The 25,905-nt window shown below is 38.3% G+C and overlaps 1 protein-coding gene across 32 annotated transcripts in view; it reads left to right on the forward strand.

Annotated features, from left to right (window-relative positions):
• LOC126931165 (myomegalin) overlaps window positions 1-25,905 on the forward strand; it is a 382,023-nt gene that overhangs the window by 142,240 nt on the left and 213,878 nt on the right. For all 32 annotated transcript variants that reach the window (XM_050749061.1, XM_050749186.1, XM_050749050.1 and 29 more), the window contains 16 exons: window positions 5,663-5,794; window positions 6,850-6,969; window positions 7,205-7,297; window positions 7,437-7,649; window positions 10,403-10,561; window positions 11,451-11,564; window positions 11,747-11,884; window positions 12,643-12,822; window positions 13,760-13,954; window positions 17,146-17,313; window positions 17,480-17,561; window positions 18,289-18,380; window positions 21,708-21,824; window positions 22,050-22,187; window positions 23,523-23,635; window positions 25,053-25,180. In XM_050749061.1, coding sequence (XP_050605018.1) covers window positions 5,663-5,794; window positions 6,850-6,969; window positions 7,205-7,297; window positions 7,437-7,649; window positions 10,403-10,561; window positions 11,451-11,564; window positions 11,747-11,884; window positions 12,643-12,822; window positions 13,760-13,954; window positions 17,146-17,313; window positions 17,480-17,561; window positions 18,289-18,380; window positions 21,708-21,824; window positions 22,050-22,187; window positions 23,523-23,635; window positions 25,053-25,180 — 2,182 coding nt within the window. The remainder of the gene's footprint in view (window positions 1-5,662; window positions 5,795-6,849; window positions 6,970-7,204; window positions 7,298-7,436; window positions 7,650-10,402; window positions 10,562-11,450; window positions 11,565-11,746; window positions 11,885-12,642; window positions 12,823-13,759; window positions 13,955-17,145; window positions 17,314-17,479; window positions 17,562-18,288; window positions 18,381-21,707; window positions 21,825-22,049; window positions 22,188-23,522; window positions 23,636-25,052; window positions 25,181-25,905) is intronic.

Below are 25,905 nucleotides of genomic sequence, written 5' to 3' on the forward strand. Positions count from 1 at the left end.
CAACATCATTCCAGAAATTTAGAGCTTGATAAGTAACATTGTTGATGGTCACATGAAACTTTTGGAAAGTAGTTCTGTGGTATGTATACTTTCTTTCACAATAAGAACCTAAGCAGAAAACAGGAGAAAAGTTTTTAAATTTACACAAAATTATGAGTAGCAGCATAGATGAGAAACAGCAGAGATGAAAGTGTCATGAAAGGTAAAAAGTCAGTGCGTTTTCATTTGTATAAAATGTATGTACTTCTTTTCTTTTGCTTTTCCTTTCAGTGGAGCCTCAGCTGAATTTGGGCTTTACAGTATTTCTGGACCAGACATAGGTGTTACAAATTAAACATGGTGTTTTCTTATTAGGGTCTAAAATTAGTTGGGCCAGGATGAATGGGAAATAAACTCGTCTCCCCAACCCGCCACCAAATATGGCCAATATTGTAGAACATTACATAAAGACTGAGAAAATAACAGCCAAAACAAGGTCTTTTTTCTCCATATTTAAATAAAATACTCTATTTTGGTGACCGGATTTTGGAGTTGAGAAGAATTTTAAAGATCATCTTCAGGCAGTCCCTCAATTTGGAGATATGGAAAGAAAGTTCATTCTTTAACTAACTTAGCCCATGCAGAGACAAAGGTTTCTGACCATTCTCAGGCAAGACACTAATTCTATACATTAAACCCCATTGTCTGAAGTATATAAATTTAAGTAAGTACTTTTTTAAAACCAGGAGCCCTCTTTCTCTAACCTAAGGATGCTTGGGGGATTTTTTAGAGATTACGTGAAAAAAATTGTCATCTGAATGAACATATATAAACTATGGTAACTGTATCTTTAGGTCAAGTCCCTTTACTTCACTAAATTTGGACATTAGAGCTTTAAAATAGTAGCATATGACCTTTCTGCTGTGACCTAACTTACATTCTTACATTGTTTACTGTTTCTAGAAAAACAAAAATTGGGAGGGAGAAAATGTCATTCAGTTTCAAGAAATGTGGCATTTAATTATTATACCATTTTCTCTAATAATTTGAGATGTCAGGGAAAATAGATGAATTGGGCCCAACCTGTTTGTAAATAAAATGGGCAGCATATCTATTGTTTAAATCCGGTTACTTTCAAGCTCCTTAAGAGCCTTATGACAAAACCAGTGCTAGATAGGACAATGGCAGACTGGTTTTTGTCTATTTCTCTGAACAAATGTGGAAAGAATAGAAACAATGTAATTTTTTTTTTTTGGTAGTTCTCCTTTTAGCTTGTGAAAACACGAAACCATGAAAGAAAAAAATGTTTCCTTTAGTTCAGTTCTGCCACAAATATGGAGAAAACCTTTTATCTTAAACAGCAAGATTTTCTGTAAGGTCATTTGGATTCCTTTGTTTAATCTTCCACTTACCATACTGTATGCACTATTAAATATTGACATCAGAATTCCTCCTGATTGCTTTTCATCTTTCTTTTTTTCTTTCCTTCTTTCCCTCTTTTTCTTTGTTCCTTTCTTATTTATTAAAGAAAACTAACAGTGTAGTTCTGCTTACTGATATTCTGATATTACACAAAGTAATTTATTTCCCTTCTACAGAATTTATGTATGACAACCTAAAGCTATTCAGATAGCTAAAGAAAGGTTTGAAGCCTTATTCTAGCTGGTAATTCCCTTCTTTATTGTCTGGCCCTGAACTAGAAAAGCTATGATGGGAGGGGTGTGGTCCCTTAGTAAACAGCAATGAGCTCTGGCCCATGTGCAATTTCCCTTTCTATCTAAAGTCAAAGAACAGGAGATCTTTGCTTTAAACCTTGCAATGCCAAGGTCTGCTCCTTTGTGACTATGGTAAATTTATCGCACTCATATTTTAGTTATAGGAAGTGGATCAGGCCCTTTGGAAGATGTTGGCATTAGATGCTGGTAAAAGATTAGGCCTTTAATTTGATGGTAGTCGATTCTTGTCTGTCTCCTAGTATTAACAATAGGATTGACAATTATAGCAGTTTGAAATCTATAACTCACTACTGTGAGGACTAGAAAGTGCCAAGAAAAATGCTATCAACACAAAAGGTCTAAACACTGCCCTTAGCCTAAAAGTCTCATATTGTGCAACACTAGACCTGGAAGCAGTTCTCTTTTCTGATACTGGAAAGCCTTTGTCCTAATTCTGAGTGAAAAGTGACTTAATTTAAAATATATTAACATTTCCACATGATTTTAGTACCTGAGTGTCTAGAGAGTAACACTGATTCTACCAAATCAGGTATTACTTATTTCATGGGCTACACTATCATTGTAGGAGTGACTGTTTTATGTACTTGATACTTCACAAGAATTCATTAAGTTGTTGGCTTAGTGGTACTTGCTAAGTGCTCTTTCGGCAACTGTTATCTGCAAGGACATTTTTCTGAGATGTAAAATAGTAAATTATTACAAATAAAGAAGAAACAAATATCTTCCAACTTTTAGGTGAGTACATTATTTATAGAAAAAGAGGTTTCTTATGATTATTCATGTCAAGATTGATTCATGTGAGATTCAGATTCATGTATTTTTGTGTGGCATTCTTTGGCTTTAAAGTTGCTTTTCGAATATATGTTACATACAGTCGTATTTCTAAGGGAGCCACTGAAGGCCCGTTTTCGTTTGTTTTTATTGTTCTTATTCATTCATTAAACAAAAACTTTTGATCTCTGCAGTATTCCCAGCATTATGGTAGGCAATGGGTTTATAGAAATGAGAGATACATTCCCAACCTGAGTGGGAATCCAGTTCAGTTTAATTGGATCTTTTTCCTGATTTCCCAGGAAACCTTGGACTAATTACTTCTCTAAGTTTCCATTTCCTTGTATGTAAAATAGGATCGGATCAGATGGTTAGTTTATAAAGTTTCTAAGATTGTTTGGTTTTAAGTAAATAAATATGATCACCTTCCTTGCCATGTTAAACTTGAAGCTCTTTTCTTTAATTCTGCCTGTTGTAGTTTGAATTTCAAAATATCTTACTGTAGATGTTATTGTTGTTTTACACTGAAGAAGTAAGAAGCCAAATTTTATAAAGGTGGTTTTATCATTAAGTAAATGGTAAATTTATTTATTAGTTAGAATCGTTGTCAATATCTATTAATGCGGTTACTTTGCCCATGGTGTGACATAGTTCATGTTGCCTCAGGTGAAGGCTTCCTGTTATACCCCCAACAACAAATATCTCAAATAATTTTTCCAGAAGTCGTTATCCTTGCTGCTTTTTTCCCTCTCCCTCTATCCAGTCCACCAGCAAGTCCTGTTAGGTATACTTTCAAAACATATCCATATCTATCCATTTATTTCCCCCTCCCTTACTAAGCACCAGAACCCAAGCTACTATAGTCTTTCACCTGCACTACCGCAGCAGCCTCCCACCTGGTCTCTCTGCTTCTATTGGTGCTCCCCAATAATTCATTCACCACAGCGTGATCTTTTCAAAACTTATGTGTGATTACCTGTTAAAGAACTGTGGTCTATTCTCATTTCAGTTAAAACAAAATCCAGTTCATTAACCCCGTTGTCTGAAGCTGGATGTGACCTGGTGCCTGCCTGCCTCTCTACCTCATTGAGTGTCCCTATCCCCTTTGCCCACTATGCTCTAGCCCTGGGCTATCCAGTAAGCTAGCCACTAGTCTCAGGAGCTGTTGAACCCTTGAAATGTGGCTAGTCCAAATTGAGATGGGCTGTGAGTATAAAATATGCCTTGAATTTCAGACTTAGGAAAAATCATGTAAAGTGTCTCAATAATTTTATATTGTTTACATGTTTATGATAACATTTGGATATTTTGGGTAAAAATATTTTGTTAAAACTAAGTTTCCCTATTTATTTTGTACTTTGTTCATTGAAGCTACTAGAAAATTAAAAATTACATATAGGACTCACATTATATTTCTGTTAGAGAGTGCTATTCTAGCCACAGAGGCCTTTCTCTTTTCCAGGCTCATATTCCATTAGCTGTTCTTTCTGCCTGGATTGTTGTGCCTATCTTTGCAGGACTGATTCTTTTTCTTTCAGATCTCTACTTAATGCTGCCTCATAAAGACCTTTCTCTGATCAAGCAATTTAGAGTAATTTAACCACCCACTCTGTATTATGCTTTCCTATTTTGCCACGTAGGGCTTGTCCATAATATTTTTTGCATTTCCTTGTTTGTTTATCATGTACTCCCCGCTCCAACCCCTGCAAAATATAAGTTTCAAGAGCACACGGACTTTGTCTTGCATGATATATCTTCAGGACAGTGCCTAGCACATAGTTAGTGTGCAACAGATACATGTTATGTCAGCATTGCATTCCTCATAGTGCCTCACATGGTGCTTTGCTTATTATAGCATTTAGTAGGTGTTAGGAAAGTTGATAAATAGCACTGGAGGAATAGAAAAGATTTTTCTTCTGAAATCTTTATGTTTCCAGTCAGTTGCTAGCAGGAAGGGATTTAAGGTAAGCTGTAACTCCACTGCCTTGAAGGTAGTAATCAAGTCTGAAAATGTGAGCGAAAGAAAGAATGAATAGCAGTTGTCTTTTTTCCCTTAATGAATTTATATTCCTAATTGGAATGGAAGAGGGTATGGAGGCGGGAAGATTAAATGTAATTGCCGCAGTAAATTTGTAAAGTTTTATTTTAACATCCTTAGCTTGTAATGATTACTAAGAATGGTTCAATAAGTTTATCTTATTGTCCCATATACAAATTGTCCCATATGTAAATCATACTTTTTTTCTCCTGAATCTTTTAAGTGAATCGATATTCCTATAAAATATGTCTCCTTCCCAGTTCACTATGGATTATTTATCTGGGCTTATGCTATAAATCTGCCTTTAAGTAGGCATATCTATTTTAAATTTAGTTTATTCTCTTTTTATTTTGAAATAATTTCAAATGTACAGAGACGTTGTAAGAGAAATACCAAGAACTCCCATATATCCCTTACCCAGATTTACCAGTTGCGAATATTTTGTCACATTTGCTTTATAAACTCTCCCACTCTCTGTATTTGCACAGTATTTTTTTAAAATTCTTGAACCATTTGAGAATTAGTTGTAGATAGTATACTCCTTTACCCTAAATACTTCAGCATTATTTCCTAAGGACAAGGACATCTCTTATATAATTACAGTACAATTATCAAATTTAGAAAATTAGACATTGATAAAATACTGTTATCTAATATATAGTCCATATCAAAATCTGCCAATTTTTTCCAATCATGTGAAACAAGCATGTTGTAAGAAAGGTAGCTGAAATGTAACTTCTCTCAGGAGTAGTATAAGTTTGATGAGTATGCCTTTTCAACTCCTTGATTAAAAATAGAATAAAGCAAATATTTGGTCATTGTGATCATCTCCTTTATGACATCCTCCCCTTCTCATTGAACTCTGAATTACTTGCTTTCAGTGAATAAACATGTAGTGTTTGTGTGAATTGGTAGGGAAAAGTGGAAAGGGAAGCTGGGAAGCATAGTACAAATGGGGGTGAATCAGTGTTCTTAATAAGGAACAGGCCTGTCTTTAGGAATTCATACTGATAATTTATGCAACAAATCTGATTCTCTAAATCTCTGGCAAAAGATGCAACAGATATTTTTGAAGATAGAAATAAAATTTTGTTGGCCGTGTTTAACTCACCTTACTTGTTTTGCTGTTTCTTCCTAGCCCGTGACTGAAGAGTTACTCAAACAACAAAAGCTGAATTCACATGAGACCACTATAACTCAGCAGTCTGTATCTGATTCCCACTTGGCAGAACTCCAGGAAAAAATCCAGCAAACAGAGGCCACCAACAAGGTATGATTAGTACTATCCCCTAGGAGATGACAGGGTTTTCCTGAGGATGTGACTGGCTCTAGCCTGAGTCTGTCAACCTGTGTAGGACTTGGGAGATGGATACTGTGTACTCCTTGTGCTCTAGGGAATATTTCATGTAAAAGTGTAGTTCTTCCCTTTATTCTTATCAAGATTTTAGCTTGTTCTGTACAGATCATAATTTCTGGTGCTTTTCAGGTGTGTAATTAAAACTTGCATGCAGGCCAGTGCAGTGACTCACGCCTGTAATACCAGTGCTTTGGGAGGCCAAAGCAGGTGGATCACAAGATTGGGAGTTCGAGACCCGCCTGGCCAACATGGTGAAACCCTGTCTCTACTAAAAAATACAAAAAATTAGCCAGGCGTTGTGGCAGACGCCTGTAATCCCAGCTACTTGGGAGGCTGAAGCAGGAGAATCGCTTGAACCCAGGAGGTGGAGGTTGCAGTGAGCCACGACCATGCCACTGCACTCGGGCCTGGGCAACAGAGAGAGACTCTGTCTCAAAAAAAAAAAAAACTTACATGCAATCTTTCACTGTAAAAGGCACTGAGATAGGAGGTCTGTGTTTTTTATTTTAGCTTAACTTGTTACTACTTTCTAGCCCATGAATTTTAATGTCTGGCTTAGAAGAAAATTGCTACAATTTGGGATGCTGAACTTGTGGCCTCCGTGCCCCTATAGTGCCCTCTCCTATGCTAGGTAGCAGAAGTTCTTTGGTCCTTGTATAAGGGATCCATACTAGGAACCACTTGCCTACTTGGTCCATGTGGACAAGTTCCTAGTATGGCTGCCATCATAGAGAGATCACAGTGCATGAAGATTGAGACAATTTAGTACTGAAGGAAGTATTTCATTTCTCTTGCTACTATTCGTTGCTGGTTGACTTACCACTTTAATGGTTACTATATGTGGGAAAAATAACAAGGTAATATCCCCTAAGAAATTCTTTAAATCCAAGATTTGAGGAAAGGCTTTATTCATTTGAGGCTAAAAGACATCACTGACCTAAAAAACTGTTTTTCTTTGCTGAATTCAGATTCTTCAAGAGAAACTTAATGAAATGAGCTATGAACTAAAGTGTGCTCAGGAGTCGTCTCAAAAGCAAGATGGTACAATTCAGAACCTCAAGGAAACTCTGAAGAGCAGGGAAAGTGAGGTAAAATACTTAGCTATCAAGGACCTCTGTGGAAACAATTGGTCCCTTCAAAGTAGACAAGTATTTTATATTTTGTCAAAATGAATATTGTCAGACTTATCTTAGCCTGGAGATATTGTAGCTTAACCTCGATTGATATTTTGGAATAGTCACATTACTAAAATCTGTATAGGTGAGATAATGGAATTTATAATTGGTTTACTAACATGTTTGATATTCCCTCTCTCATTTTCAGACTGAGGAGTTGTACCAGGTGATTGAAGGACAAAATGACACAATGGCAAAGCTTCGAGAAATGCTGCACCAAAGCCAGCTTGGACAGCTTCACGTATGTGAGGGTCACATAGGACAGGAGAGACTTCAGTTGGGGATGTGCCATTTTGGTTGCAGTCTTGACTTTATTTTCAGTCTTCGTGGGAGCTCAGTGCTTGCCCTCCTTGTGACTGTGATTTCTACTCTCTTTTCAGAGCTCAGAGGGTACTTCCCCAGCTCAGCAACAGGTGGCTCTGCTTGATCTTCAGAGTGCTTTATTCTGCAGCCAGCTGGAAATACAGAAGCTCCAGAGGGTGGTACGACAGAAAGAGCGCCAACTGGCTGACGCCAAACAATGTGTGCAGTTTGTAGAGGCTGCAGCACACGAGAGTGAACAGCAGAAAGAGGCTTCTTGGAAACATAACCAGGTAAATCATTAACTATTTTATTGCCCTAAATGCTGACTTTGCCCTGATAATAACTTTTTAGCAGGATAGTTTGTGTTGAACCCTTGAATCAGTTGCATAATCTAAGTATTTCAGTTCGACACTTGCTGCCCTTGTACCATATGCTAGTTAGAGTAGTCCCCCTTTATCCACAGTTTCACCTTCCATGGTTTCAGTTATCTGGGGTCAACCACAGACAAAAAGCATTAAGATATTTCAAGAGAGACCACATTCACATAACTTTTTTTTTTGAGACAGAATCTCACTCTGTCTCCCAGGCTGGAGTGCAGTGATGTGATCTCTGCTCACTGCAAGCTCCGCCTCCTGGGTTCATGCCATTCTCCCACTTCAGCCTCCCGAGTAGCTGGGACTACAGGCGCCTGCCACCACGCCCGGCTAATTTTGTTTTTGTATTTTTAGTAGAGACGGGTTTTCATCATGTTAGTCAGGATGGTCTCGATCTCCTGACCTCGTGATCTGCCTGCCTTGGCCTCCCTTACGTAACTTTTGTTACAGCATGTTGTTGTAATTCTTCTATTTTATTGTTATTCTTAATCTGTTAGTATGTCTAATTTGTAAGTAAACCTTTATCATAGTTATCTATGTACAGGAAAAAACAGTTATACACAGGCTTCAGTGCTATCTGGTTTCCGGCATCCACTGGGCGTCCTAGAATGTATCCCCTGTGGGTTGAGGGGTGATCACCATATTGAGTTGTGCCCTGGAAATACAAGGATGAATAGCACAGGCTCCTTTCGTTTAAGTTACTTATAGTTCAGTAAGAGAGACAGTCGCATAAGCTGAGTTTCAGAGTGGTAAATTCTGAAGGGGATGTATATATGGAGTCCTACAGGAATATCTAGGAAAGGAGTCAAGGAAAAGGAATCAAGGAAAGCTTCATGAAGGAGGAGACATCTGAGGTTATTCTTGAAGGATGGTTAAAACCAGTCAGAAAAGTGGGGAAGAATCACTAAGGTCAGAGGAATGACATGCATAATAATCAGCCCTGTCTTTTATTTTTTATTTTTGAATAATAAAATATACAATTCTTTTCTTTCTTTTTTTTTTTTTTTTGAGACAGAGTCTCACTCTGTCACCCAGGCTGGAGTGCAGTGGTACTATCTTGGCTCACTGCAAGCTCCACCTCCCGGGTTCACGCCATTCTCCTGCCTCCGCCTTCTGAGTAGCTGGGACTACAGCCACCTGCCACCACACCCAGCTAATTTTTTCTTGAATTTTTAGTAGAGATGGGATTTCACCATGTTAGCCAGGATGGTCGTGATCTCCTGACCTTGTGATCCACCTGCCTCGGCTTCCCAAAGTGTTGGGATTACAGGCGTGACCCACCATGCCCGGCCATTTTTTTTTTTTTTTTTTTTTTTTTTTTTTTGAGACGGAGTTTCACTCTTGTTGCCCAAGCTGGAGTGCAATGGTGCAATCTTGGCTCACCACAACCTCCACCTCCCGGGTTCAAGTGATTCTCCTGCCTCAGCCTCCCAGTAGCTGGGATTACAGGTATGCACCACCATGCCTGGCTAATTTTATATTTTTAATAGAGACAGGGTTTCTCCATGTTGGTCAGGCTGGTCTCAAACTCCCAACCTCAGGTGATCTGCCCACCTTGGCCTCCCAAAGTGCTGAGATTACAGGCATGAGCCACCACGCTGGGCCAAAATGCACAATTCTTAAATGGTTCCTTTATCTTGTTAGCTTAGAGCGTATATGTTTAAGATTTAAAAGATTTTTTTTTCGTGGTCTCTTTTCTTAAGCTCTTTAACACTCAGGTTTAAAAGTGTAATTTTTGAAGGATCTCCCTGGTTTAGTGGTTTGGAGATTAAATATTAGCCCTGAATTTCCTTTTGAAATATTAAAATTTCGGCTGGGCACAGTGGCTCACACCTGTAATCCCAGTACTTTGGGAGGCCGAGGCCAGTGGATCATGAGGTCAGGAGTTCAAGACCAGCCTGACCAAGATGGTGAAACCCCATCTCTAGTAAAATTACAAAAATTAGCCAGGCGTGGTGGCGGGCATCTGTAATCCCAGCTACTTCGGGAGACTGAGGCAGAGAAATGCTTGAATCTGGAAGCCGGAGGTTGCAGTGAGCCGAGATTGTACCACTGTACTTCAGCATGGGCGACAGAGTGAGACTCCATTTCAAAAAAAAAAATTAAAATTTCAGATGTCTGGGCAGGGTCAGGGAGTGGTGGAGGATGGGGGTAGAAATAATTCTTAACTTTTTGTTATTTGGCTAAAGGAAACATTTTCCCAAGATTTGTTTTGTTGATGAGAATATGTATTTTGGGAGCTCTCTAAAGTAACAGATGATTTAAAGATTACTGACTTTCTTATCAGAAAGATAAATATGGCAAGCTAAGAAAGAAGAGTGATGGTCTCTATGAGATCTTTAGAAAAAAGGATGATAGGAATAGTTTATCCTTGAGCTTACTGTAAATAATCCAGGTTTACCATAGGACAGATTCTCATTTAATGGTTCTACACATGTATCCTTTTTAAGCCAAAAAATAAGTATTGAACTATAATTATCAAGCTTACGTCCTACCCATTCACAACTTTTACAATTTTCCATATCCCATTCAATTCATGTATAATACTTCTATAGCAGTTTTAATAATGGCATCCTCTACCGCTCTTTCAGTTTATATACCTTGAAAATTTTAAGGCCTCTATATATAACCATGTGACAATTTTAGATCTCTTAATATGTTTAATTCAGGAATTGCGGAAAGCCTTGCAGCAGCTACAAGAAGAATTGCAGAACAAGAGCCAACAGCTTCGTGCCCGGGAGGCTGAAAAATACAATGAGATTCGAACCCAGGAACAAAACATCCAGCACCTAAACCATAGTCTGAGTCACAAGGAGCATTTGCTTCAGGTGAGTTTACATGATTTCAATGAAAACTGGGCTCATAGAACTCTGAAATTTGTTTATATAAATTTAAGATATTATTCCACCAGTGTTGAGTCCCTGCTATAAGGCAAACATTGAGAGGTGGGAATCAAGAGGATTTAAAATAAATAGAAAGTATAATTTGTGAATTAAGATGCTTACTAACAAGTGTAAGAAACAGTACATATAGCCCTGATTTAAGCAGTCTTTTATGAAGTCTTTTATAAAGACTTAATATTCAGAAAATAGTTATTAAGCACCTCTGTGAGTCACACACTTTTCTGGGCGTTGGGAAGACAAAAGATTTGGCTACTGCTCTCAGTTTAATAGATGAAGACAAACTACAGAAACTTCCAGAGTCATTTTGATGATGGAATGAAAGTTTGAGGGGAAAATGGAGCATTAAGAAGAGACTGATCTCTTCTGCCACCTACTCTAAGCTTCAGTCACATTGAATCCACTACATTTCACTGAATGTACAATTTTTTCATTGTATGCGTAGTGTGCATATTTTTTTTCTCTAGCATACAGTCCTCTCCCTTCTTAGGAAATCCTAGTCCTTTAATTAAGACTCACCGCAAATGTTACCTCCTCTGTGAGGTCTTTACTGACACCTGCAGGCAGAGTTAGGCAGTGCATCCTGTGTTCCCCTGGTAGCTAGCCTAGGATGCAGAACAGTTAATTCTATGTGTTGTGTCTGTTGTATGTTGCAGAATAGTTTACAATTTATATGTCTGTTATCTCTGCTAAACTTGTTACTTTTGAGGAGAGTGATCACATCTTTTTTTTTTTTTGTCCTGAATAACTAACAAATTACTTGGTAATTTAGTTAATGTTGGATAAAAGAATAAAAGAAATGATTTTTTGGTCTCAGGAATTTCGGGAGCTCCTACAATATCGAGATAACTCAGACAAAACCCTTGAAGCAAATGAAATGTTGCTTGAGAAACTTCGCCAACGCATACATGATAAAGCTGTTGCTCTGGAGGTATGTATCACCATTTTGCCCACTATGCTATGGATTATTCTATCTACATAGGTATTATAGAAATTTGTGTTTACTTACATTTGCTGCTCTGGGATTTGGTTTTCTAGTCTGCCATCTTGTGGAATAAGAGTGATCAGGATAGTAAATCTTACAGAGCTTTAGGAGTCTTCCTTTCCTTGCAGCGGGCTATAGATGAAAAATTCTCTGCTCTAGAAGAGAAAGAAAAAGAACTGCGCCAGCTTCGTCTTGCTGTGAGAGAGCGAGATCATGACTTAGAAAGACTGAGAGGTGTCCTCTCCTCCAATGAAACTACTATGCAAGTGAGAGCAAAACCTATCTCTGACTTGGTGTTCCTCTCCCACTTATGTTCTAAGCCTGAAGCATGACCCCCCTCCATCATTTTCTGAAAACCAGGGATTTTGCTTTATAAGGGGGGAGAAAACCAAAAATAGTAGTCACTAGTTCCATCATTGTCGATTAGGAAGTGAGAGATTTTAGCACTTCTACTTTCGTTTGTAATACGAATTTTGTGAGGAGAGCCAGTGAATATTGATTTCTGTTTACGTAGTTCTGATTTATTTCCAGTTCTTGTTCATACATAAATACACATGCACACACACTGCCCTCTCTCTCTCTCTTACTTTTACTGAAGCATTATTAGGGTGCAACTATTAAATTGTGTCTTCTACCTTAATATTATCTACATGTCCATGAACTGCCATAATTAGAACACTTGTTTATCAATATTTACTGTGGGCTTTTTTGCGTATTTATTTTAGAGCTTAGGTATCTACCTGCCACTTTTTTGAGAAATCCTTTATAGTGTCGTGCACTTCCTCCAAAATGCTTCCTTTTATCATATATTCTATATTTAATCTCTCCACAAACTAGATAAAAGTTTCTAAAAACCCCCAAAAAAAAAAACAGATTAGCTTGGCATTGTTTAGATCAATGCTCTCATCTTGCAAATAAAAATAAATTGATGGGAGATTATTTAAAAGTGGATGTAATTTGTTGTTTATCCTGAGGAGTATGGGGTAATCGTTTTGACTGATGATTGCTCTCTTTATGGCTGTAGAGTATGGAGAGTCTCCTGAGGGCCAAAGGCCTGGAAGTGGAACAGTTATCTACTACCTGTCAAAACCTCCGGTGGCTGAAAGAAGAAATTGAAACCAAATTTAGCCATTGGCAGAAGGAACAAGAAAGTATCATTCAGCAGTTACAGACATCTCTGCATGATAGGAACAAAGAAGTGGAGGCAAGACTTCAGTTAACTTAAAGGCAGTTGGTTTAGTGATTATGTAATCTCAGCCTTGGATTAGGACTCTTCAGATCTGGAGGCCTGTGACCCAAGTCTTTAATTTCATTCTGTGCCTGGGCAGGTCATTGACTTTCACTGGGATTTTTTTTTTTTCCCCATATCTAGAAACTTAAGTTGGTAATTAACTTTCTCAAAGAAGTTATGTGAGAATGAATGAGACCAAACATTGCCTCTTCCGTCTGGCAGCTATTAACCTTTATTAGTTACAGTGTTCATGCTGGGGCAGGTGCTGTTTTCAGATGTCAATGGATATTCACTCGTTGAATCCTCACAAGGCCATGAGGCACATTCTATTATCCCTGTTTTGTAGAGGAGGAAACAGACTTCTGAAGCTAAGTAACTTGTCCAAGCTAACATAGCTAATAAGTAGCAGATCCAGTATCAACCTAGGCAGTATGGCTCCTCTGTTTCCTCCACCATATACCGGTGGTTAGTACAGAAATAGAAACCATCACTATGAGAGCAAATACAGTGTTTAGTATTCCTTTCAGCAATTCATTTTATGCTTCACCCTATAAAGTTACACTGGGGGAAAACAAATAAATGAAAGGAGTGTCCATTTATCCTCATCTAACATTAATTGTTACATGCCCTGAACAAATAGAAAAAGGCTTATTTCAGAAAACAATATGTATGTAAGTGGCCACCAGAGATAGTTTTCTGTATTGTTTGTATTCATTCCTGGGACATGTATTTAGAGACTTCTGTGTTCCAGGCCTGTGCTAGATCTGGTAAAACAAAAATGAGTAAAACGTGATACTTACTCTCAAGAATCTCACACCTCCTTCTTCTATGATAGATTCTTATAAGCCCTTTGATATTTAGTAGAGGCAGTTCTTTTCTCTGGAAACTTACAGTGTCCCTTCTGCATTAGGATCTTAGTGCAACATTGCTGTGCAAACTTGGACCAGGGCAGAGTGAGATAGCAGAGGAGCTGTGCCAGCGTCTACAGCGAAAGGAAAGGATGCTGCAGGACCTTCTAAGTGATCGAAACAAACTAGTGGTGGAACATGAAATGGAGATTCAAGGCCTGCTTCAGTCTGTGAGCACCAGGGAGCAGGAAAGCCAAGTAAGGATTAATGCACAGATCAGAAAAGTATCATGTAGTGCATTTATAGTCTGCAAATAGGAAGCATTTGCAGACTATAGATGTGTGTATATTTATATATTTTACAGTCAACTCCGTTAGTTTCTTTCCTTCCATTTATTACCTAGACCACAGTTTTATTTATTTACTTACTTATTTAGAGGTGGGGGGGTCTCGCTGTGTTGTACAGGCTGGTCTCGAACTCCTGGGCTCAAGCAATCATCCTGTCTTGGCTTCCCAAACTGCTGGCATTGTAGGTGTGAGCTGCTGTACCTGGCCTAAGACCACAGTTTTACATTAATCATCAAAGTATGAAAAATTTCTTAAAAACCTTGAATTTGGAAGGGTGCCTAAACAATACATGTATCCATTAACTTCATTACATGCATTTTCTTTTCCTTAATAATCTGATCATTTTGAGAGAAAGGCGTAGGGGTTGTGAGTGTTTTGATTTTGATTCTAAATTATTAAGACTTGAGTGATATTTTGCATTTCCAGTCAAGGTATGGGAAAACTTACACTCAACATGTTTACTCTTAGTTTTTGTAAAATCTGAGTTATCTTAAGAGGGAAAAAAGATTGCGTTTTTCAGAGGTCATGGTGAGAATAAACAATCTCATAATAGTATGGAGTGTATTAATTCCACAATATTTAAGAAGTAAATTCTTTTTTTTTTTTTTTTTTTTTTTTTTTGATGGCATCTCCCTCTGTCACCCAGCTGGAGTGCAGTGGCGCGATCTCGGCTCACTGCAACCTCTGCGTCCTGGGTTCAAGCAATTCTCCTGCCTCAGCCTCCCAGGTAGCTGGGATTACAGGCATGTACCACCATGCCTGCTAAGTTTTGTATTTTTAGTAGAGATGGGGTTTCACCATGTTGGCCAGGCTGAAATGTTGGATCATTCCTGGCCTCAAGTGATCCACCCATCTCGGCCTCTCAAAGTGCTGAGATTACAGGCGTGAGCCACCATGCCCTGCCCATAAGTAAATTCTTAATTTTTTCTCATTTCTATGTGTTTTCTTCTCAAGGCTAAAGACTCTTAGTTGACTTATGCTGCATTTCAGATACCAGTAGCTCTGAATCCCCCTGGACAGTTTTTAGAGGAAGATAGACTTTTTTTGGCCTATGTTATTTGACCCCGTAATATTTTCTTACATTTCCTCATATTGTGAAAGGATTATACACCACTGTTCTAATTGCTAGGCCTACTGAAGTAAACACACATCTTACTAGAAAGGTCCTGCTGTGTGCTTCAGAAATTGTTTCTAAAATAGACCTAACAACATTATTCTAAATTATTTAAGTCTTTGGCAAGAGGCTAGGATCTTTGAGTTTTCTTTTTAACCTCTTTGTGATTTGGAAGAATTAGTCTTTATTATACCTCAGAAAAAAAAATTATGCACTGCTGGTAATAGAATAATGGAGATGATGGAAATTACAGGAGATTTTTCAACTCAAGAAGATTAATGGTTGTATTCTTCTACATCTGCTTCTCTAAATTTACATGCAAAAGAAATCACCTGAATAGCTTTTTAAAGATGTAGATTGTGGAGCTCAACTCCAGAGAAAGAAATTAGGATGTATAGATGGGACTTTAAGAATTTGCATTTCTAACAAGTTTCCAGGTGATAGTGATGCTGCAGGTTCATGGACTGCACTGGAGGAGCACTGCTAAAAACTCTTAAATCCTACCAGAAAAAGAGCGCCAAGGCAGATAGAGCACAGTATATGTCTTGTATGTTATTTATTACGTTTTTTTTCCACAGTTTTCACAGATATTTTTATTAAGGTACTTTAGTAATATACTGATACTTCTAACATGGTTATATTCAAATCTCCAAAGAGCCCACATTTTACTTACTGAAAAATGGAAGGTTTTTTTTTTCGTATTTCCCTTAGAAATTGTGACAAGAGGTCAGCTTCTCCCTTAAAACAGTAGTACTTTTCCTCAGAGACAGTTGGTGTTACGATTCATCATCTTATACCCTCAGTAATTTTAATATCAACTTAGTATTTCCAGATTTTCTGTTTAAATGTAGACTTTCTGTGCATTAATAGTTAAAACTGTTCTAGCTCTTTCCCTTATTGTGTCATCATCTGTCTTAGAAAACTGAGATTTGAAATGAAACAAGCTGAGTTTGGTGATTTTGAGGTTGAGATTCTCCTAATCATGTGGTCTGATAAAAATGTTTATGTGTGTAATTGATTCATTCAGTAAATATGTAGTGAGTGTCTATTATGTCCCAGACACTGTACTGGGTGCTTGAGATTCAGCACCAAGTTGCCTTTAGGAAACTTCACATTCCATGTAGGGGAAGCAGAGAGAGAGAGAGATTAGATAATGGTAAGTGCATTGAAAAAAAAAATAGGCACAGTAAGGAGTGTTGGAGATAGAGAAGAGATTGCTGGGTTTAAAAAAAAAATTTCCCAGCTTTATTGAGGTATAATTGACAAATATTGTATATATTCAAGGTGTACAACATGACGTGTTGATATACATATACATTGTGAAATGATTGCCACAATCAAATTAACACAGCCGTCACTACACATTTTATGCGTGTATGGTGAAGACACTTAAGATCTACTCTCTTAGCAAATTTCAAGGAAATAATACAGTATTATTAACTAAAGTCACCATGCTATACATTGGATCCCCAAAACATATTCATCTTATACCTGAAAGCTTGTACCCTTTGGCCAGCAAGATTGCTGTTTTGGATAGGATATGCAGGGAAGACCAACCTGATAAGGTGACATTTGGCCAATACCTGAAGGGAGCAAACCACACAAATGTTTGATTGAAGAGCAATCTTCCCCTAAGAAGCAGCTGATCCAAGAATAAAGACATTTGTTATACTAATTCAAACCAGAATCGTAACACCTTAGCCTGATAGTTCTAGCAGAACCTATTTCAGATTCTCTTACCTGTTACAGATGTCTTAAATTCAGTTTTTTTCCCAATATTCTGCCTATGAGACTTTCTTTCCATTCACTTAACTATGTTTTTCCCTGTAAACTGAAAGCAAGGGAACTATTTCCTAAGGACCCACTGTTTTCTGTTGTTGTTTGTTTGTTGTTTACAAATGGTTGACTTTGAAGAAATAATACCAGAACAAAAAATTTGTTTTACTAGAATATCTTTCTAATGTTATTTGTGATTTCCTCTTACTAGGCTGCTGCGGAGAAGATGGTGCAAGCCTTAATGGAAAGAAATTTGGAATTACAGGCCCTGCGCCAATATTTAGGAGGGAGAGACTCCCTGACATCCCAAGCACCCATCTCTAACCAACAAGCTGAAGTTACCCCCACTGGCCCCCCTCTTGGAGAACAGACTGATCAAGTAAGAACTATAGACTTATATAATTCATGCTGATTCCATTTCCTTTTTACATTTGAGGTGTATGTTTGATAATTTTAATACCAAATTCTGAGAATATTCTCAGTATTGTCATTGTGATCATAGTTCCTGCATCTTCCTAAGTCCCCCGACTTTTGCAATTTTTTAGGGTTCAATGCAGATACCTTCCAGAGATGGTAGCACTTCATTGACTGCCAAAGAGGATGCCAGCATACCCAGATCCACATTAGGTAAGTATCAAATTTCATTTCATTAAGGGACTTTGTTTTTCTCTTGTTTTTCCTTCTAGTAATCTCCGTATTAATAGGTTTGGCCAAGACTCTTTTCTCTTCCTATCTTAATGGAACAAATAAGTTTGGAATTCCTCTGAAAGGCTGAAGAACTGTCCTTACCTTATGTTGAGTCGAGATTATTGCTCTGGGTTCACAATTTGACCCAGAGAAACTCTATCCTTATTCTCCTTTTCAGATAGCTTTGCAGGGATTCAGAAATGCAGGAGGTAGTGGTTCCATTCCTGCCCAGCAGGGCCATGAGCTGACACCTTTTCCTGGGTATCTTTCAAGTCTGGGGCCACTCAGTGTAAGTTGACATCACCTACATTAAACTGTTAGGAAGGGTAGGCAGTGTACATTGAGTTATTTGCCAAGCCTAGCCCCATTCAGGGGATGGTTTAGAAAAGTCTTACAAGTAGTCATTCTCTAGTAGAAAAACTTTATACTAATCAAAGAATAAAAGAATGTTGGATTTGTGAATATACTGTTGTTTATTCAGCCTTTTCTTTATAGCATCTAGGATGATTGCAGTATTTTGCTATTACAAATAATGCTTTTTACATTTGTGTGTATGTTTTCTTTTTTCTTATTATTGGAATGTGTCCTCTGTAAATTACTCAAAGGAAGCAGCAGATACCACATTATGTTAATAGCAATTAAAACTAGCGCTATATTTTTATTTCAGGAGACTTGGACACAGTTGCAGGGCTAGAAAAAGAACTGAGTAATGCCAAAGAGGAACTTGAACTCATGGCTAAAAAAGAAAGAGAAAGTCAGGTGAGTTTTCTAGTTAAGTCTTAATTTCAAAATCCCTGTTATTTTTTCTTTCAAAATAGTTTATATTTAAAAGCATATAATTCTCCAAGTATAATATCTGAGTCCAAATGCCGGGTATGACTTTTTTCTTTTTGGAGAAAGTTATTTTATATATACATTATCTCATAAAGATGCTCCTGTTTTTAGATTGGGACCATTAAAACTTATTAAGTGCTGGAAAAATGTAACCGTCTCTCCCCATTGCTAACTGGAATAAAATAATTGTAAAGTCTGGGAGTGGTGGCTCATGCCTGTAATCCCAGCACTTTGGGAGGCCGAAGCGGGCGGATCACTTGAGGTCAGGAGTTCGAGACCAGCCTGGCCAATAGACGAAACCCCGTCTTTACTAAAAATACAAAAATTAGCCAGGTGTAGTGGCGAGCGCCTGTAATCCCAGCTACTTGGGAGCCTGAGGCAGGAGAATCACTTGAACCCGAGAGGCAGAGGTTGCAGTGAGTTGAGATCGTGCCATCACACTCCAGCCTGGGCAACAAGAGCAAAACTCCGCCTCCAAGATACTACTACTACCACTAATAATAATAATAATTGTAAAGCACTAGTGAAAAAAGGAAGTGTTGTGTGATTGCTGCTTAGAGTTATGACATTAGACCCATGAAATTAGTTTTAGAAACATGAAACAAGAGAAATTTGACTATAATCAATGTTGATCAAGTATTCATGTGCAATGTACTGTGCTAGGTATTTAAATTAGCACTAATGCTCACAGCTCTACACAAAGTAAGTGGTGTCGACCCAATTATTATAGACGAAGAAGCTGAAACACTGATTTCTCTTTTAAAATGGGAGTGGAGAATAATCATGTAATTAATAAATGCCAGAGCTATGATTCAAACTCAAGCCTTTTGTGACTTCATATACTTCCTAAGAAGATTCATTTCCTAGAGCACATTTTTCCCACCTTACGCTTTAACTCTCTCTAGCATAGAGTTCTCATCAATTTTTTTAGAAGAGGCCTTTCAAAAAAGATTAGAGATTCCCTTCCCCCTGCATTTCCTCCACAGCTAGCTGCATACTCAACTATGATGCTGAAGAAATACTAGGACCACAGCGCAGAGTTACAGACTGAAACTGAAAGCTTGTTTGTTACTATGTTGGCATCTCTTTTAGATCAGTCAGTGTCATGGCTTTCTGAATTCAGTTGAGCTAGCTAGTCCAAATAGCTCCTTAGTTTTTTTTCTACCTTTTGCCATAGCTAGATCTCTAATATAAAACCTGTGTTTGTATTTGTGATGGAATTATCATATTTCATCTTTTGATTTCATTACCATATTTCTGCTTACAAACAGACTCATGTTTTATGACTCAGTTAGTTTTCAGGATATGAGAAGGTGTGGCGTTTAAGAAATACCAGTTTTAAAAATCCCCTAGTCTCCCTTTTTGTGGTTCTACCTTAGCTGTTTTCTGATTATTCATGTCAGATATTTTAGTTTCCACATCCTCTTCCTGTTTTTCTCACATTTATCAAATCCAAAGTAATGTTACTTTTTGGTTCTGTCCTGTTTTCAGGATCATGAAATTGAAATGCCTATGAATGGGTATTTTGAGTGGGTGATATTTAACTATTGCTAAATTCCTTTAAAGGGTTTCTTTAAAATAACTTGTCCTTACCATAAAGACTGTATGGATATGTGGGATCTACAGGAAAGACATTATTACCTAGTGGCTCTGAGTCAGCTTCCCTGAGTTCACGTTCTGGATTTACCACTTACTAGCCAGCCCTGTGATTTCTGAACAAGTTCCTTAATTTCTCTCAGACTCAATCACCTTGTCTGTAAATTGAAGAGTAGAAGAAGTCACCTTGTGTATACATCAAAGAGTAATTATCTCATAGGATTGTTGTGAGGGTTCACTCATTCATTCATTAGCTATATGGGGACCTTCTCTAAGCTTGGGCTAGTGCTTGGGATGAGGTAGTGAATGAAATCTGTAAGGTCTCTGGCTCTGTATAGCTAATTTCTACTGGAGAGAGACAGACAATAAATAAACAAACATTATAATTATAGAGTATAGTAAGTGATATGAGGGAAACGATAGAAAGCAACATGGATGGAGACCATCTTAAACAGGGTGGCCAAAGAAGGCTTCTCTGAGCAGATGACACATAAGCTGGGACCTGAGGATGAACAGGAGGCAGCCCTGGGAAAGATATTTCAGGCAAAGGGAGTAGTAGTTGTAAAGACCGAGTCAAGAGAAGGTCTGGTGTTCCTAGAAGAGAAAAAGTCTAGTGTGCCTACAGAGTCATGAGTGAGGAGTAAAATGGCAGATATTAAAGTAGGAAAAGTAGGCAGGAGTCAGATCACTAGGTTTGTTAAAAGGATTAAATATATACAAAGCATTTATTTGAGAGCCCGGGGCATAGTGTTAGCAGCTATGGTTATTATCATGAATTTTTTTTTTTTTTTTTTTTGACGCAGAGTCTCGCTCTGTTGCCAGGCTGGAGTGCAGTGGCGTGATCTCAGCTCACTGCAAGCTCCACCTCCCAGGTTCAAGCGATTCTCCTGCCTCAGCCTCCTGAGTAGCTGGGGTTACAGGCACATACCACCACGCCTGGCTAATTTTTGTATTTTTAGTAGAGATGGGTTTCACCATGTTGGTCAGGCTGGTCTTGAACTCCTGACCTTGTGATCCACCCACCTCAGCCTCCCAAAGTGCTGGGATTACAGGCGTGAGCCACCGCGCCTGGCCTATTATGATTTTTAATGAACTTTGTCATAGCCAAGTATTTGTCATTTTCTGGTGAGAACACTGAAAGTTTAGGGCATGTAGTGCCAGCTTTTGGCAATATTTCTTCCTAGGTGGTGGCATGTTCTTCCATCAGGAGGCATGTAATGTTTGGTGATCTCTCGTGATGGTAGCAGCTGTTGCTGTTTCATGCCTTATCCATTCATTCATTAAGGGTTGCAAAATGGAGATACCCTCATGCTGTCACTTTTTCATCTGTTGGGTGAAATACATAAAAACTTCATCTCTTCTTGCTGCTGCTAATGGTGACCATTCTTTTTCAGTATCATAATAAGCTTGTTAAACAAATTTGATGTGTTTTATAGTGCCAGCTAAAGTGGAAGACGTCATTAAGAACAACTATGACATCTTCCCATAAAACATCCTTTGGTACCATACTGCATGGATTATTGATTTGAGGCTGTAGAGCCCTATTCATGTTCTCGTTTTCTTTTGCATTACTGGCTGATAGTGATATGATATGCAAAAGCATTTGCCTCGGTGTTAAAATGTAAACATGGCAGATACTGTTTCCTCTTTTCACAGATGGAACTTTCTGCTCTACAGTCCATGATGGCTGTGCAAGAAGAAGAGCTGCAGGTGCAGGCTGCTGATATGGAGTCTCTGACCAGGAACATACAGATTAAAGAAGATCTCATAAAGGTCTTTCAAAACTTTTCAAAGACCATTGGAAATGTTCACAGCTCAGAATAGCTGTAGGGCATCTTCAGACAATATCTGCACACATTGGATCCCTTGGCCAGTGATTATCAATATCCCACTTGAAAGTATAGGCAGACTATTTTAAGAATGTTTGTTCCCCTGCTCCTCTGCTGAATAACCCTTTTATTGCTGTTTTCATATCCACACTTATTTTTTGACTTGTAGGACCTGCAGATGCAACTGGTTGATCCTGAAGACATACCAGCTATGGAACGCCTGACCCAGGAAGTCTTACTTCTTCGGGAAAAAGTTGCTTCAGTAGAATCCCAGGGTCAAGAAATTTCAGGAAACCGAAGACAACAGGTAAGTTATTGGAATGTAAACTTATTTATTTATTTACTTTTTTTTTTTTCCAGTAGAGACAGAGTTTCACCATGTTGGTCAGGCTGGTCTTAAACTCCTGACCACAAGTGGTCCGTCCTCCTCAGCTCCTCAAAGTGCTAGAATTACATATAGGCATGAGTCACCACATGAGACAGGGTCTCACTGTGTCACCCAGGCTCGAGTGCAGTGGTACGATCACTGCTCACTGCAGCCTCAAACTCTGGGCCTCAAGGAATCTTCCTGCCTCTGCCTCCTGAGTAGCTGGAGCTGCAGGTGTACACCACCACGCCCAGCTCAAACTTTATTTTTCTACTGTGAAATAAACCATGGTAAAGCTGTCAATCTCAGCTATTTGTGGAGGGTTAGTTGATGGTATTTCATAGAGAACTGTGCTCTAAAGTTTCCTACTTTGGTCAGTAGCAGCTATCGATGCCCCTTTCTGACATTTGTAGTTCTGAAGAGAGCAGCAGTTCTTTTGGACACATACCAATAGTTATCCCTCACACTCATACATAAGTCGCCTCCCTCTCAACTGAATCGTTCTCTTTTATCTGCGTTTAACCATGTTCAAGTCTCTCCCAGTTAAAAAAAAAAAAAAAAAGAGAGAGAGAGAGAGAAACCCCCCTGTCTTTTCCCCAGATTTCTTTGTAGCTACAGCCTTGTTTAACCATTCTTCAATGCCAAACTTTTCCAAAAGACTTACTTGCCTGTACTCCCTGTCTCCATTATCATCCCTCTCACTAACTACTCACCCCACTCCATTCTGGCTTTTAACTCTACCTTAAACAACTCTGTTGATTATACATTATCATAGCTCATTATCTTTATAGCACTTATTACATGCACAGTGACACACATCTGTGATTAATGAACGTCTTTTTCCTCTACTAGATAGTAAGCTTTCCCCTAGGACCTAGAACAGAGTCTGTCCCGTAGAAGGTGCTCAGTAAATATTTATTGAATGAATGAAGAATATTAGTGAGTCCTATTATATACATTTCCTTCTTGCTTGTCCTGTTTCCCTCTTACTCCTTTCTCTTAGCTGCTTTCCTGTGCTTCTAGCTTTTCTCTCCTTTTTCTTCTTTTTGCTCCCATGTTTGAATTCCACCTTACAGGGTTTTAAAGATTAAAAAAAAAAGGTAATATGACATTGATTTGAAAACTATAAAATGGTATCAAAAGTTTAAATACTAAGATAGTGGGCTTTTTAAGTCCTAGTACATGTTAATGCATTTTCTTGTTTCTCAGGATTAACTGTGGCTTCATGTCTCACTGTGCCATTTGCGTGTTGCTGCTTCTTTCTTCTTTTCTCAGTTGCTGCTGATGCTAGAAGGACTAGTAGATGAACGGAGTCGGCTCAATGAGGCCTTACAAGCAGAGAGACAGCTGTATAGCAGTCTGGTGAAGTTCCATGCCCATCCAGAGAGGTAAGAGAGTGGCTGTTTTTCCTTTTATTCTTTATTGAAATTTTTATTTCTTTTACTATTGTATTATTTTTATGTCTTTTATTCTTCATTAAGTGCAGATGCTTATGATACTGAAGAGGGGAGAAAAAACAGGGACAATTACTGGGGCTACCCACTTTGTCATTTGTTTTATGGATTGCTCTGAGCCTCAGTGTCAAAATCTCAAGTTGGGAATAGTGTCTGTTTCACACAGCTATTGCAGAGATTAAATAAGAAGACAGCTTTGGTATCTAAAACAATGCCTTGCATAGAGTAAGCACTCAGTGTATGTTCATTTCTTTTCTGTGATCCATGTCCTGTTAAAGGCTGTTCTATTATAAACGTAAAGCTATACCTTGTCTCTACTACAAATACAAAAATTAGCTGGGTAAGGTAGCGCGTGCGTGTAGTCCCAGCTGCTCGGGAGGCTGAGGCAGGAGGATGACTTGAACCCGGGAGGCAGAAGTTGCAGTGAGCCGAGATCCTGCCACTGCACTCCATCCTGGGTGACAGAGTGAGACTCTGTCTCAAAAAAAAAAAAAAAGTAAGGCTATCATGGGCACTGATACTCATTTAATATCATTGAAGAAAATATATTAATTGGGATGGCTAAATCATCCTGGGACCACCGATAACTATCATGATGAATATATTTTCTTCTACCTCTTGATTTTTGGTCACATATATGATACCTCTCTGGATCATTTTATATTCTCTTCATTTTTTTTTCTCATTTTGTCTTCCCTACTAGCCCCTTTTACTCTTTTTCAATTTTTATTGTTATTATTATTTTTGCTATTCAGTTTCTTGTAGTTTATTGTTGGGCTTTAAAAATGTATTCTTTCTACCAGGGAAATGAAGGCAGAGGAAAGGTCTGATAGGACCAGTTGATTGTGTTACTTTTTAAAGAACCTCTGGAGCTTTAGTGTTTATGAACCAGATTCCTTTTCAGCACACCATCCCACCTCAAGTTTGGTAACAAATGAGAAAACAAGTATCTTCAGTAGTGGTTCTACTTGGCTCAGTCTTGCTCCAGTTTACATTTAGTTTGTCCTGGGTTTTAGTTTTTCAGAAAAAAAAGCTTTTAGTCAAATAATAAAATTTCTCTTTTTTGGGCTATAGGGGTGTGAAATAAATCTTAGGGGCTATAATTTTATGTGAAATTGGCCCAGAATCTAGCATAAGGGGCAAGCTTTTAAAAAAGGGAGCAGTCTTTACTGATCTATCAGCGGTGAACACAAATGCCACACAGACTACATTCATTTATTGTGTCCTGGAGAACAATTACTTTACAAAGTCGTGTAGCTCAAAGTGGCATTGATGGTTCTTTGGAAGCAAATGTGGACTCACTACAGTTGATGGCTAATCCATTTTCCTTCCATGTGGCATGTTTAATCAGCTCTGAGAGAGACCGAACTCTGCAGGTGGAACTGGAAGGGGCTCAGGTGTTACGCAGTCGGCTAGAAGAAGTTCTTGGAAGAAGCTTGGAGCGCTTAAACAGGCTGGAGACCCTGGCCGCCATTGGAGGTGGGGAACTGGAAAGTGTGCGAATTCATCACAAGCATGCCTACTGAGCACTGGCGGGTCAGACTGCAGCCCAGGATGGAAAACCTTGTTTGCACTAACCAGAAAGATCCTTATCTGATTTTGGCAGAATTAAACGGTGACTTACTAATGATAGAACTGGTACAAGTAGCATCAACTACAAAGTGAAACTCACTTTAGCCTACATGGATCTCACTGTACATACATATCAATCCCCAAATTGAATGGTAGAGGTTGCAAAGTGTATTTGCACATTTTAAATCATTTTGCTTTAGTTTTTCACTTTTATTCATTCTTATCTCTAGCCCCTTCTCATTTCCTCATCCCTTCTGTGGGCCAATAAAGTTTATTCTTCCCCCACTTTCACAATCCATTTCGTATGCTCCATATCATATCATAAATGCATGTGTGTGTATTATTTTTGCCATTTAGTCAACTCTTTGAGTGAGAGCATTTTTTAAATCAAAAGAGTACAAGTTTTAAGATGAGAGAGTGGGAAGGAGATTGAGAGTCTGTAAGAATGACTTCGTAAAAGTGATATAATCCTTATCAGAAGGTAATCAAAACCAGGAGAGTCGTCTTGTAATAGGAGACTGCAAGTATTGGGAAGGCCAAGTTAAAGAACAGAGGCAAAAACTATGAAAGTGATCATAGTAAACTTTTATCTCCAATACTGTCTCAGAGTTGACTGTTGTACATGAGTGAAA

Source organism: Macaca thibetana, chromosome 1 (assembly GCF_024542745.1).
Source record: "Macaca thibetana thibetana isolate TM-01 chromosome 1, ASM2454274v1, whole genome shotgun sequence".
NCBI classification, from domain to species: domain Eukaryota; kingdom Metazoa; phylum Chordata; class Mammalia; order Primates; family Cercopithecidae; genus Macaca; species Macaca thibetana.